This window comes from Chironomus tepperi, unplaced genomic scaffold, assembly GCF_022539635.2.
Source record: "Chironomus tepperi strain 1889 unplaced genomic scaffold, CSIRO-AGI_Ctep_v1 contig_435, whole genome shotgun sequence".
NCBI lineage: Eukaryota > Metazoa > Arthropoda > Insecta > Diptera > Chironomidae > Chironomus > Chironomus tepperi.
In genome coordinates, this window is record NW_027226557.1 from 1 (window position 1) to 13858 (window position 13858).

The 13858-nt window shown below is 34.8% G+C and overlaps 1 protein-coding gene and 1 pseudogene across 1 annotated transcript; both read left to right on the plus strand.

Annotated features, from left to right (window-relative positions):
• Positions 1-320: 320 nt before the first annotated feature.
• LOC139097831 (tetraspanin-5-like) lies at positions 321-5820 on the plus strand (annotated as a pseudogene).
• A 6650-nt stretch (positions 5821-12470) lies between these two features.
• Positions 12471-13071, plus strand: LOC139097830 (cathepsin K-like; the record flags this gene model as incomplete). Its single annotated transcript, XM_070649781.1, has 2 exons — positions 12471-12566; positions 12625-13071. Coding segments are annotated over exons 1-2 (543 nt in total), but the record flags the coding sequence as incomplete, so codon positions are not given.
• Positions 13072-13858: the final 787 nt, after the last annotated feature.

Consider the following 13858-nt stretch of genomic DNA (forward strand, 5'->3'; position numbering starts at 1 on the left):
TCTTTGGGTTGTCTTTGGGTTGTCTTTGGGTTGTCTTTGAGTTGTCTTTGGGTTGTCCCTGGTTTATCTCTAGTTTATCTTTATGTTGTCTTTCAATCTTGTTGGAATCTTGCCTGGCCTTGTCTAATTTGTCTTTCTTATCTCCAACCATTCATTGCCAATAAGATTTCCAACTTAATTCCAACGACAATAATTCAAATAAATTTCGCATCACATCATCATGCCGAGATGCTCATTTCTTCTGCTCTCTCTCAACAAATATTTTCTTCTCAATTTTTGTTCTCATCACACACAAAAAAAAAATATTCTCAGCACAAAAAAAAGCTAGAAAGAAATTTTTTGCACAAATAGAAAGAAAAAAAAAATTATTTTGTGTGGTCAATATTTACCTTAGTAGGCCAAAAATAAAGTCACAACATTCCATTAGAATTAAGACTTGTTCTCATCATGCCAAATAGAATAATTAAGCGATATCGTCGCAGTCGAACTGAAATTTCATGTTTTAAAATACTCAATTTTTAGTGTCAATGTTGTTTGTTGGGTAAGTGAAGCTATAATTGAAGGTAAAGCAACAAATATGACTGATTTGATGACTTTTTTACAGATATTTGGATTATGCATATTATCGATGACGTTTGGGCATTAAATGAGAAAAATGTTTTTAGCAATAATATTTCGTCCAAAATCTTTTTACAAGATCCAGCATTCTTTGGAATTATCTTTGGGTCAATTGCTTTTGTTATTGGTGAGTTGGATGCTGTTCTGGTGACTAATAAGAGTCTGAATTTTGAGCAAAAATTGGAATTTGAGTCAAAATAGACAACAAAGGAATTGAATTTTGATTTTATTTCATTTTAGGCTTTACGGGATGTGTCGGATCGCTGCGTGAAAATACTTTCCTATTATCTTTGGTAAGTTGGGATGATTGTGACTCATTGGGTGTTGGGAATGGCTGATTAGTCAATATTATTGACTTACTAAGTCCTCAAAATGGACTCCAAATTCAACATTCTGATAGATTAAGCTTATTGATGCTTAAGATTTGACTCTGAGGCTTTTTGATGTTCTGTATTAAGAATTATGTGAATTTAAATGACTTCCTAACCCAGAAGGGTTTGACCACAAATCCTCGATCTTCCAAATACTCCCCTGAATATCCCCCACGGGGTAGTAATGACTCATATATGACGTATGGCATGGGGTATTGAATAGGGAATGTTATGGGGTAGATTATGGCATGGAGTGTAAAAAAGGTCAAGTCACGGAGTATGGAGTATGTCAAAGCATTGGATATGGAATAATTCATGGCAAGGGGTATGGAATAGTCATCAAAATGAGCCCTAAATACATAAGTGACGTCATATTCTCATTAATTAAGCTTTGTGTTGCTTTAGACTTGATTGTGTAGCTTATGTGGATTCTGGATGCTCTGTATTTAGACCAATGTCAATCTAAGTGACTTCATAATTCAGGAGGGTTTAACCACGTACCCTCTACCACCCAAATACTCTCCTGAATACTTTCGAAGTATATGAATCCCAAAAATTCAGATTTTAAATTCTTTTTCTCGAAAAATTCATGGAAATTAAAGATTTTCATCCAAAAAATAGAAGAATCTGGTTAACCCCTGATTTATACCCCTCCCCAGCACATGCCCCTATTCCTACCTTCCTCCACACCACCAAACACCCCACCAAGCCCCCTAAATCTAATTATCAACTATTATTATTCATTTCAGTACACATGGTTCCTAATAATTCTCCTCATAGCTGAAATCTTCCTCGGTGTTCTCGTTTTTATACTTAAAGATAAAGGATGGATTAAAAGTCAAGCAACAAATGGCCTTAAAGGCTTCATAATGCATTACAGGGAGGATCCCGATCAACAAAATCTCATCGATTGGCTTCAATCATCATGGGAATGTTGCGGCATTGACGGTCCATCCGATTGGGATCAAAATTTATATTTTAATTGTACGTCGAGTATATTGGGATCACGTGAAGCATGTGGCGTACCATTTTCATGCTGTAAAACGAATACTAATGATATCATCACGAATAAGGTGAGAATTGAGGTGGAATTGATGAATTGATGGATAATTTTTGGTTTTTTTGTAGCAATGCGGATATGACGTGAGGAAAGAAGGATTTGTAAGTTGAAGTTGTAGAGCTTAGTGATGAGATTATGTGGATTAATGAGGAAAACCTATCAAAAATTACTAATTTTTCTCTATTTTTCATACTAAAAATTCCTAAAAAATGCGGACACTTTTGGGAAAATTGTGACAAAATTTGGAATTTTTCTCAATTTTTTTCATACAAAATTGACGATTTTTGAGTCAAAATTTCCCAAAAAAATCCTCAAAAATTCCCAAAAATTCCCAAAAATTCCCAAAAAATTCCCAAAAAATTCCCAAAAAATTTCCAAAAAATTCCCAAAAATTCCCAAAAAAATCCCAAAAATTCCCCAAAAATCCTCAAAAAAATCACAAAAATCCCCAAAAATTCCTAAAAAATTCCCAAAAATTCCCAAAAAATTCCCAAAAATCCCCAAAAAAATCACAAAAATCACAATTTCTCCAAATGTCCATCCCTTGACCCTCTTTAACTCTCTAAATTCTCACTCTAATTAACACAATCTATCCAACCTTAGTATATTGAACGTTACATCTATGAGAAAGGCTGTCTTAAAGCTGGTGAAAGTCTATTTGAGGAAAATATCTTCTATGTTGTGCTGGTATCAATACTGATCATGATAACAAAGGTTGGGTGAACAGATGCAAAAATTGACTTTTGATTCTGTTGGTTGCTTAATTTGTTGATGGATAATTTGGAGCACTTTTGCATGTAAATTTTTTGATTTTTTAGATGTTTTTTTTTTTGAGGTTTCAATGACTTTTTTGGGGGAATTCTGGGTTGGCATACACCGGTTGGGTCCTAAGACACTGGAGCTTAATCTGGTGTTTTAGGACCAAGATCTGAGATTAGCTAGACTCGAATTTTGTGTGCTATGTTGGATCTACTGGCTCATATTTAATCCGAGTCGTCATTCATATCAGCATCAATATTGGAGTCGACGTTTGGAGTTCTGTGGAGTCTGAATCCCGGATTCCTGTCAATTCTGATGCAAAATAAATGAAAAACCATCCCAAAATATAGTCCGACCCGAATGGATGGGTAAAGCTGGACGTGAACACACCCAAATAGCTTAAATTTGATTATCAGTCCAAAATCCACCACCAAACCGTCATGACTCTGGTATTTGATCCGAATCCATAACCAAGTCAGAGTCACACTAACCTAGATCCAAATTCTTGATCCATCAACCAATTTATGCTGCTCAAAACAGCATGATTCATTCAATATTCCCAAAAAAAGTCATTGAAATCTTCAACAATTTTAATTTTTCATCCACAATTATTGATTGAAAATATCCAAAAAAACAGAACCTTGAAGTGTCTAAAATCGTTTACGAGAAAGGCTGCATACAAACTGGCGAGGAACTGATGGAGGAAAATTTGATTATGATTTCCACAATTTTTATTTTGATCTTGTTTTTCCAGGTGAATTTTTTTTTAATTTTTTGTTGATTTTTAGTCAATTTTGATTGATTTGTGCATGGATTGTTGATGATTTGCATTGTTGGGGTTGAGGCAGAGGGTGTATCCAGAGGGTGATTATGACCCTACCAACCCCCTAGCACACCTGGATACATCCTTTGCCCAACTCAGCCTCATTTTAGACCTAAAATTCACTAACATTTCTTCCTCATATTCCCATCTAGATCCTTGGCATCGTTTTCTCACAAAATCTAAGACAAGACATTCTTGCTCAAAAAGCTAAGTGGAAATGACAATTGATTTCTACAGAGCCTGTTGCCGTCTAGATATAATAAAGTTTTACAAGATATGTTATTTTCTACAAACTGCCGTCAATATTCTTACTTAAAAAAAATGATACTCTCTTTTTCGAGCTGAAGATTGAATGTTTTGATGAACTGGTTGGTGGTGTGTCTTTTGAACCGACGACCGAAGACTGTAGACTGAAAATGACTCAAGACGACCGAAGACGACCAAAGAACGAAAACAAAAGATCGAAATGACTGAGGACAACCGAACACAATCGAAGAAGACCGAACATGACCGAGGACTAACGAACACTACCGAAGATGGCTGAAAATGATAAAAGACGATCAAATACGATCAGTGACGACCAGAGACGACTGAAGACGACTAAAAACGGTCGATGATGGCCGAAATTGTCCGAAAACGACCAAAGACGATCGAAATTGATAACCGAAGAAGAACGAAGACAATCGTAGACGACCGAACACGACCATAAACGAATAAAGACAACTAAAGACGACTAAAGACGATCGAATGATCAAAGACGAGGACCGAATACAACTTAAAAGGACTATAGATGACCAATGGCGATCAAATACGACCAAAGGCAAACGAAAACGACAGAAAACGACCGAAGAAAATCTAAAAACAACCGAATACGATCATAGACTACAGAATACGACTAAATAAGATTAAAGACGACAAATGGCGACCGAAGGCAACCGAAATCGACGTAGGATGGTCGAAGATGACCGAAGACTACCCAAAGACACACGAAGACGATCGATGACGACCTAACACGACTAAACACGACCGAAGACAATCGAAGATGACCAATGATGACCAAAGACAACCAAACAAGACTGAAGACCACCGAGGACGACCGAACACGACCTTACACGACTGAAGTCGACTAAGACGACCTCAAACGTCTGAAAATAGGGTTTCTGATGCCGTTAACGAAAACGGAAAACGGGCCGTTTTTTCGAAAAAATAAAAACGGAAAACGGCCGTTTTTTGCTAGCCGTTTTTCCGTTTTTTAATATGACTTTTTCTCTGAATTTTTGGAAAATGTCCAAAAATTTTATTAAGTTTTCGACTCAAAAAAATTTTTAAATAATAATTTACACTAAGAAAATTAATATTCGTCAATTTTTTTGGCCTGCGGGATACTTTTAGAAATAAATTTTTCATGTACATATCTTGGCAAATCAAAAAGGACTTCAATTTGAATGCAACGTATTGTTTCCCTTCCAATAAAAAAAACGGACCCGTTGACGGCCGTTTTTTAGAAAAAAACGGAAACGGCCGTTTTTAAAAAATGCCGTTTTTCAGAAACCCTATCTGAAAACGACCGAAGATGTCCAATAACTTACCAAAAGACGGACCAAAGACAATCGAATTTGACCGAAGACTGTCGAAGTCGACCGAGGACGACCGAAAACGAACGAACACGACCGAAGACAACCGAATCCAACCGAAGACATCAACAGTAATCAAAACAATCTCTTTTCTTCATTTCAACAAAAGGAAGATTAAGGAAGGAAGTAAAACATAAGACGATAATACTTAAAAAAAAAATTAAAAAAAAAGCTGTATTTTAAATATTTAACAAGAAATACTTTATTGTGCTATTTTTAAGTACTTTAACGACAAAGAATTTTGCCCAAAAAAAAAAAATTTAGACACATTTTTTTAAATTGAAAAAAAAAAATTTAAATGGACTGAATAAAAATTTAATACTTACATGCCGCTCCGCTCATGCCAATAAGCAAAGTAAATGAAAAAATTAAGTCCACATGGCAAAAAACTTTGTTGCTAATCTGTGATTAACATATAAAAAGTCATATCAAAAAATATAATTATTATTAACAAATTAAACTTTTTTTTGGTGAAAAAAATACATGAAAAACGATGATAATAATTGTGTGTAACGCTTACAAGACAAATATGATGATGAAACTTAATATTAATGAAAAAAAAGATTTAAAAACATTTAATTTTTATTCCTTTATATGAAGAAAAACTAAAAAAAAAATAAACTTTGGAAATGGAAAGTAACAGAATAAAAAATGAGATGTTAATGTAAATGTAAGATTTATTCAGTAAGTGAACATAAAAAAAAATAAAAAATTATGTCATTAAAAACTAATAATAATGAGCATTTTCTAATGGGGTTGTTGATTTATCACAGTGGTGGACAACCTGTGTGACGCGGCTAACTACAAATTTTACCCACACACTGACTTGCTGTGTTGTACGATTTTTGACTTCCTAAGGACTTTCAATCTTACTTTGTAAAAAAATTTCACCCTCACAAAGCAGCTTTCACAAGTTCAACCAAGATGGTCAAACTTAGAGAACGTTTGGACATTATGAAACACTAGGAGCACTCTCCTGGTAGCTACAAAGCGTTACGGTCGGAGAAGAAGGTCTAAAGAAGCGAAAGCGTTCAAAAAATCAATACTTGTCCGAATTGATTGACTCCAACGTGGAAAGATGCCTACCTGACCACTATGGGGCAAAATGAAAAAAAAAGGGACATTCACTTTGTTTTTTGGACTTTTTGGAATTACATCTAGTGGGTATTATTTTCTTGTAGTACATATAGCAATAGACTTGCATGCCAAATTTCAGGTCATTTGGTGCTGTTTGGTCGATTCTGGAGCTGTTTAAAGTTGAAAAGTAGTGAAAAAACTGATTTTTTCACATCCTGTTTGACTCGGGAAATTCCATATTTAATTAAAAAGATATTGAAAAACGGTTTTCGGTTCCTAATTGTACTATATAAGAGCTTTAATTTTATACATTGGAAAGTTTATATATACTGGGTTTTAGTGACAGGGCTTAAGAAAATTTATGAAAATACCAGGAAAAAAAGCTTCAGGCGTCCGGAACTAACATTTTTAGGTCGATTTCCCCCATACGGAGCTATACAAGTTTAAAGTACTTACTTTCTAGTTTTCAAAACCGTTAAAACCTTTAGAATAAGTACTGGGGAGCAAAAGTTATTGAATTTTAAGTTTTGGACGAATTTTTTTCTCAAAACTAATATTTCTGAGATAAATTTGGAAAATATCATTTGGAAAAAATTTTTTTGTGTGTTTGTATGCATTTAGTCATTTAAGAACGATTTATGAAGAAATTTTTACAAAAAGTTCAAAATTCACCGAGATAGAGGTACATATGCTATTTGACGACTTGACCCTTTTTCTCATCACTCAAACTGCTATAACTTTTACATGACTAAATATTTTTTAGTTCTGTTTCTTGTTTAGTGTAGCTTGTTATAATACCTTTCCAACAATATATAATACTTAATAGTTGGAAGTAGTCTTGGTCGTGAAAACGGACCCTGTTTGTGACTGACCCTTTACAAAGAAATTTTCAAAAAAGTCATTTCTAAAACTACCACTTAGAAATTAAATAATATAATGTTTTTGTGTTTTTTAGGTCAAAATATGATACTTATGAATCTCAAAACACAAAAAATCTCATTTTGCAAACTTTCTGTAACTTTAGTGGCCTTCATAGGTAATACTCAGGTAGCCTCTTAATCCTCAGATATGAAACTTTTTTATTGACTTTTTTGGATTGATATTCAATATTTACACTTATTTTGTGCAAATTATATCAATTTTAAAAAGTTTGGGTCGAAAAAAAGTGATTTTTGACTATTTTGTTTAAAACAGGCTTAGGTAGGCCACATTTAAGGTACTCCAGTAGCCACTTTGATTAAATTCTATACATGTTTTATACATAATAATAAAGGTAATAGTAGTATCTAGCAATAACAAAAAACAGAATGCAAAAATTTTGGTTCTGAAAAAAGTTATAGTCATTTGAGTGGCCAAAAAAGTGTCGAGGAGGGCAACCAGCATAGGCAAAAAGACAAAAATTTAAAATTTTAATGAAATTTTTGAAGTTTTTTGAATAAAAACTATTTTTATGTCATAATAATTCAAATTATTGCGTTTTTTGTCAAAATAAACGTAAAATTTTGAATTTTTGTGTTTTTGCCTATGCTGGTTGCTCTCTTCAACACTTTTTTGGCCACTCAAATGACTATAACTTTTTTTAGAACCAATATTTTTGCATTCTGTTTTCTGTTATTACTAGTTACTACTATTACCTTTATTAATATGTATAAAACATGTATAGAACTTAGTCATAGTGGCTACTGGAGTGCCTTAAATGTGGCCTACCTAAGCCTGTTTTTAACAAAATAGTCAAAAATCATCTTTTTTCAACCCAAACTTTTTAAAATTGATATAATTTGCACAAAATAAGTGTAAATATTGAATATCAATCCAAAAAAGTCAATAAAAAAGTTTCATATCTGAGGATTAAGAGGCTACCTGAGTATTACCTATGAAGGCCACTAAAGTTACAGAAAGTTTGCAAAATGAGATTTTTTGTGTTTTTAGATTCATAAGTATCATATTTTGACCTAAAAAACACAAAAACATTATATTATTTAATTTCTAAGTGGTAGTTTTAGAAATGACTTTTTTGAAAATTTCTTTGTAAAGGGTCAGTCACAAACAGGGTCCGTTTTCACGACCAAGACTATTTCCAACTATTAAGTATAATATATTGTTGGAAAGGTATTATAACAAGCTACACTAAACAAGAAACAGAACTAAAAAATATTTAGTCATGTAAAAGTTATAGCAGTTTGAGTGATGAGAAAAAGGGTCAAGTCGTCAAATAGCATATGTACCTCTATCTCGGTGAATTTTGAACTTTTTGTAAAAATTTCTTCATAAATCGTTCTTAAATGACTAAATGCATACAAACACACAAAAAATTTTTTTCCAAATGATATTTTCCAAATTTATCTCAGAAATATTAGTTTTGAGAAAAAAATTCGTCCAAAACTTAAAATTCAATAACTTTTGCTCCCCAGTACTTATTCTAAAGGTTTTAACGGTTTTGAAAACTAGAAAGTAAGTACTTTAAACTTGTATATCAAGCCCGTATGGGGAAATCGACCTAAAAATGTTAGTTCCGGACGCCTGAAGCTTTTTTCCTGGTATTTTCATAAATTTTCTTAAGCCCTGCCACTAAAACCCAGTATATATAAACTTTCCAATGTATAAAATTAAAGCTCTTATATAGTACAATTAGGAACCGAAAACCGTTTTTCAATATCTTTTAATTAAATATGGAATTTCCCGAGTCAAACAGGATGTGAAAAAAATCAGTTTTTTCACTACTTTTCAACTTTAAACAGCTCCAGAATCGACCAAACAGCACCAAATGACCTGAAATTTGGCATGCAAGTCTATTGCTATATGTACTACAAGAAAATAATACCCACTAGATGTAATTCCAAAAAGTCCAAAAAACAAAGTGAATGTCCCTTTTTTTTTCATTTTGCCCCATAGTGCTGACTCGCAAAGGACTTTGGGATCTCCAGTTGTGGCTTCTAATAGAGACGTCTACATATTATTTTACGTCAAAAAGACCTAAAATAATAATATTCAAGGTTTGGAGATCGCCGCTTTCTTTTTGAAAACATTTCTTCAATTTGCTAAGATTTTTCATGGACAATCCAAGATGGATACATGATGAGTCGATGCAGGGTACTCTGCAACTCAATTTGGTGGCCGTTTTTTGAACTTTTAGAGTTTGGTCTTCCAAAGTCTTGCCCACTTTGGATCCATTTTGGTTCAGGAAATGAGATTCGGGTCAGTAAATGGGATTTTAGTTGCTTGAAACTTAAATTGCTACAGATCTTAAAGAAGATAATACACATGGTCACGCCGACTGATGATGCATTTTAGATTGATTAACTAACTTGTGTTCGTCCAAATTGAAATTCAGGATTGCAGTCAAAATCAGAGTTGACAGGAATTTTGGAGTCTGGATTAGATGACGTCCGACTCCTGGTGTTTTGCCAACTCAGGTCAAAATTCTTACATTTTGCAGACTCATCGAAAATTCAAAAAAAGCCTGTTGACCACCAACGAGTCAATCCTAATGAAGTCTCAAGACAAAGTAAACTTCATAATTCTTTCATCAACTGTTTATTATTGTCCATCGTGACTTACTCCTAATTTAAGTTAATTTAGAATCGTCACGACAATCTCTTGTAATTTTTTGCTGAAAAACTTTCTATTCAGCTTAGTTTTTCCGGATCGCTCAGAGTTATTAGGTATTTAACACTGCAAATATTTGCTTTTTCATTTAATTTAGTTGAAAGAAATTAGAAAAAATCATGAAAATTTTGATTTTTTGGATATTAAATGCTGTGATGATCTTTTGTCGAGAAATATCTGTGAAAACCATCGAGACTAGAATAGCTTTTGAGGATTTTAAGGTAAGTTTTGCCATTTGGTCGTTTATTTAATATGGCACGTAACTTAAAGGGTATAAGCTGTCCTTTAAAATATACTACAAAAAAGGGGGATGGTAAGGGGGAAGAGTGGCAAATGGTTGGGTAGTTTTGGTCTTTTGATGATATTATCTGGACATTAAGGCCATTGGTACGTCAACTGAGACAGTGGTAAACAACCTTTATTGTGCCGCGGCACAGAGTTTGCCAACCACTGAACTTAGGAGGGCAGTGTCATGGTCACAGTTGTAAGTCAATAACTTCTATGTTGTAATAGTTGAAGCATTCAATTCCTTTATCAATTAACGAGTTTTTGTTTTGAAAGTTTTACAAATAGAAAGGCAATTGTGAAGTAATTAAGTTGACAATATGTAAAATATACATTTTATAGTGTTGAGTTTTCAATTTTTCATTATGGTCGTCGAAATGCCGACTAGAATTATTATTCTATATTTATAATCCTTGAAGTGTTCAGCCTTATGAGATTAGCTTAGTTTCTTAACCTACCCGCGGCATCCTAACCTACCATACCAAGGATACAGTGGAGTAGGGTCACCAAGAAAATTAGATTAACCTCGGGATAGCTGAGTATAAAAGGTCCAGATCAAAATGTATTTAATCCTCTGAATGGTCCCATGATTTCATAAAATTCAGGTCGGCATGACTTTTACTTAATGCTGTATTCGATCTAAATCCGATACCATGCCTGAGTAATACCGGCCGGGTCCTGACCCGTATCGATTAACCTTATTGTACTTATTTTGTTTTTAGTTTAGCCTTCAATAATCCAGTCTAAATCAATAAATTGTTCATAATCCTAAAACTATTTTTACATTTTTCGTCGCCATTAATCCACACTTAATTCGTCTTAAATTTTAAATTTTAAAGAACAATATTGTGTGACAAATGTTTTTGACTAAACCAACAGAAATTGTATATTTGAATAACACGTATTCGATGGCACTTGAAACTCATGTCTGTATTATGAACATCAGCTAAATAAATTAAAAATAATAATTTTTTTGCCTCGTGTTTCAATTTTACAGAATTGAAATTTTCCACAAATAGAAAAACTTTTTCAATCTTTTAAGAAAATTAAAGGATTTTAATGGATTTTTGTAGAGATTGGAAGGGTTTTATGGGTTTTTGTTAAGATTAGTTTTTAGATGGATTGGATTTTTAAATGAATTTTACAATTGGTTTAAGAAAATTGCAAGATTTATTGTTAGATGTGCCTATTGCTATAGTACAATATCGGACAATTTTGATCGAAAGAATTTTTTTCCAAATTTCATAGAAATTTTGAAGATTTTGGAATTTTTCAATTAATTTAAGTAGAAAATATTGAAGAAAATTTGGTCGAAAAAACAAATAAATTCTGGAAAATTGGAAAATTGTGGAAAATGAGAAGCATAGTTTGTCCAAAACCCGGTTTGTCCGTCTTCTAGTCTACCTTCCGACCAGAAGCGCCTGTTTCTCAGTGTTGGTATGTCCCTCTCCGTACACTTGACTTCTTGAATACTTATATTTAGTGTATACCCTAGAACATGCCTTAGAGTAGTAGAGAAAGATATATCCTATGGTATGTACCAAGTGTTAGGTGTAAGGAGTAGATGCAGATGCTAAGTGTGCAGTCAAGAAGTAAGTAGAAGTAAGCGAGGATTGGGTAAAGGGGTATGCACATGGTGAGATATAGGGTTAGGTGTAAGGGTAGGTAAAGGAGTAGGCATCGAGGTGGGTTTAGGAGGAGGTTAAGGGTTAGGTTAAATAGGAAGATGTGGGAGTAGGTATGAGGTAAGGCAGTAAGGTATGGATAGGGGTAGGTGTAGGAGTAGAAGAGGACTAGCTGAGGATAGGTGTTGGTATAAGAATAGCTGTACCAAGCGTTGGTTTAGTAAGTACATGGAGGCATAGGATAAGGCATAAGTAAAGAGAAGATACATGGGTAGACTTAAGGATAGGCATAAGAGTAGGTGTATAGAACCAAGAAACCGACACCTTTGTCCACTAACTTAAGTCTAATTTCCAATCAAGCCATTCCTTAAAACATCCAATAAAATTGACAACCTTTTTTTACAGATAAAAAACAATCTAACCTACAACTCAACCCGCGATGAATATCAAGCATTCCTCAACTTTAAAGAGACTTACAACTTCATTGACACATGCAATTCTGAATTTAATGAAGGAAATTCAACATTTAAATGTGAAATTAATAAATTTGCTGACGAATCTGATGCATTTTTTGCTGATCAACTTAATGACTTGCTAGAAGAAGAGTTTAGCATGCGTGATGATGGAGAGTATCCAGTTGTGCCTGAATGTCAATTAGATTATTTGAATTATTCAGCTATTGGATATCCAAGTACTATTAAGAATCAGGTGAGGTCATCAAAAGTGTCAAAATTATGGACAAAATCTGAAAAATCCTCAATTTCAGGGACGCTGTGGCGCATGCTGGGCATTTGCAGCATCCGGTGTATGTGAAGCTGCTCTGTACAGGAAGACGAAAAAGCTGTACAAATTTTCCGAGCAGCAAATGGTCGATTGTACACAAAATGATGATTTTAACAATTTTGGATGTCGCGGTGGCCGGATATCAGCTGGAATGCAGTACCTGCAGGCTGTTGGAGCTATGAATGAGTCTGAATATCAGCCATATTCACAAAGTGACAATAAGTCATGCTTACAGTCTGATGAGAAAGTTGTTGTGAAGATTAAGTCATTTTCGAGACTTTTGAAAGTTGATGAAGAATATTTGAAGAATTTACTGTGTGAGGTCGGGCCTGTAACGGTGGCTGTTGATGGATCATCAAGAGGATTTCAATTTTATAGCTCGGGAATCTTTAATGATCCAACATGCAGGAATATTATTAATCATGCTATGGTAATGTACTTTGTTAATTTTAGAGACTCTCCGCTCCTCTGCGCTCTTCTACGCTCTTTTACGCTTCTCTTTGCTCAGCTCCGCTCATCTCTTTGCTCAGTCCCGCTCATCTCTTTGCTCAGTCCCGCTCATCTCTTTGTTCAGCTCCGCTCATCTCTTTGCTCAGCTCCGCTCATCTCTTTGCTCAGTTCCGCTCATCTCTTTGCTCAGCTCCGCTCATCTCTTTGCTCAGCTCTGCTCATCTCTTTGCTCAGCTCCGCTCATCTCTTTGCTCAGTTCCGCTCATCTCTTTGCTAAGCTCCGCTCATCTCTTCGCTCAGCTCCGCTCATCTTTTTGTTCAGCTCCGCTCATCTCTTTGCTCAGCTCCGCTCATCTCTTTGCTCAGTTCCGCTCATCTCTTTGCTAAGCTCCGCTCATCTCTTCGCTCAGCTCCGCTCATCTTTTTGTTCAGCTCCGCTCATCTCTTTGCTCAGCTCTGCTCATCTCTTTGCTCAGCTCCGCTCATCTCTTTGCTCAGCTCCGCTCATCTCTTTGCTCAGCTCCGCTCATCTCTTTGCTCAGTTCCGCTCATCTCTTTGCTAAGCTCCGCTCATCTCTTCGCTCAGCTCCGCTCATCTTTTTGTTCAGCTCCGCTCATCTCTTTGCTCAGCTCTGCTCATCTCTTTGCTCAGCTCCGCTCATCTCTTTGCTCAGCTCCGCTCATCTCTTTGCTCAGCTCCGCTCATCTTTTTGTTCAGCTCCGCTCATCTCTTTGCTCAGCTCCGCTCATCTCTTTGCTCAGTTGCC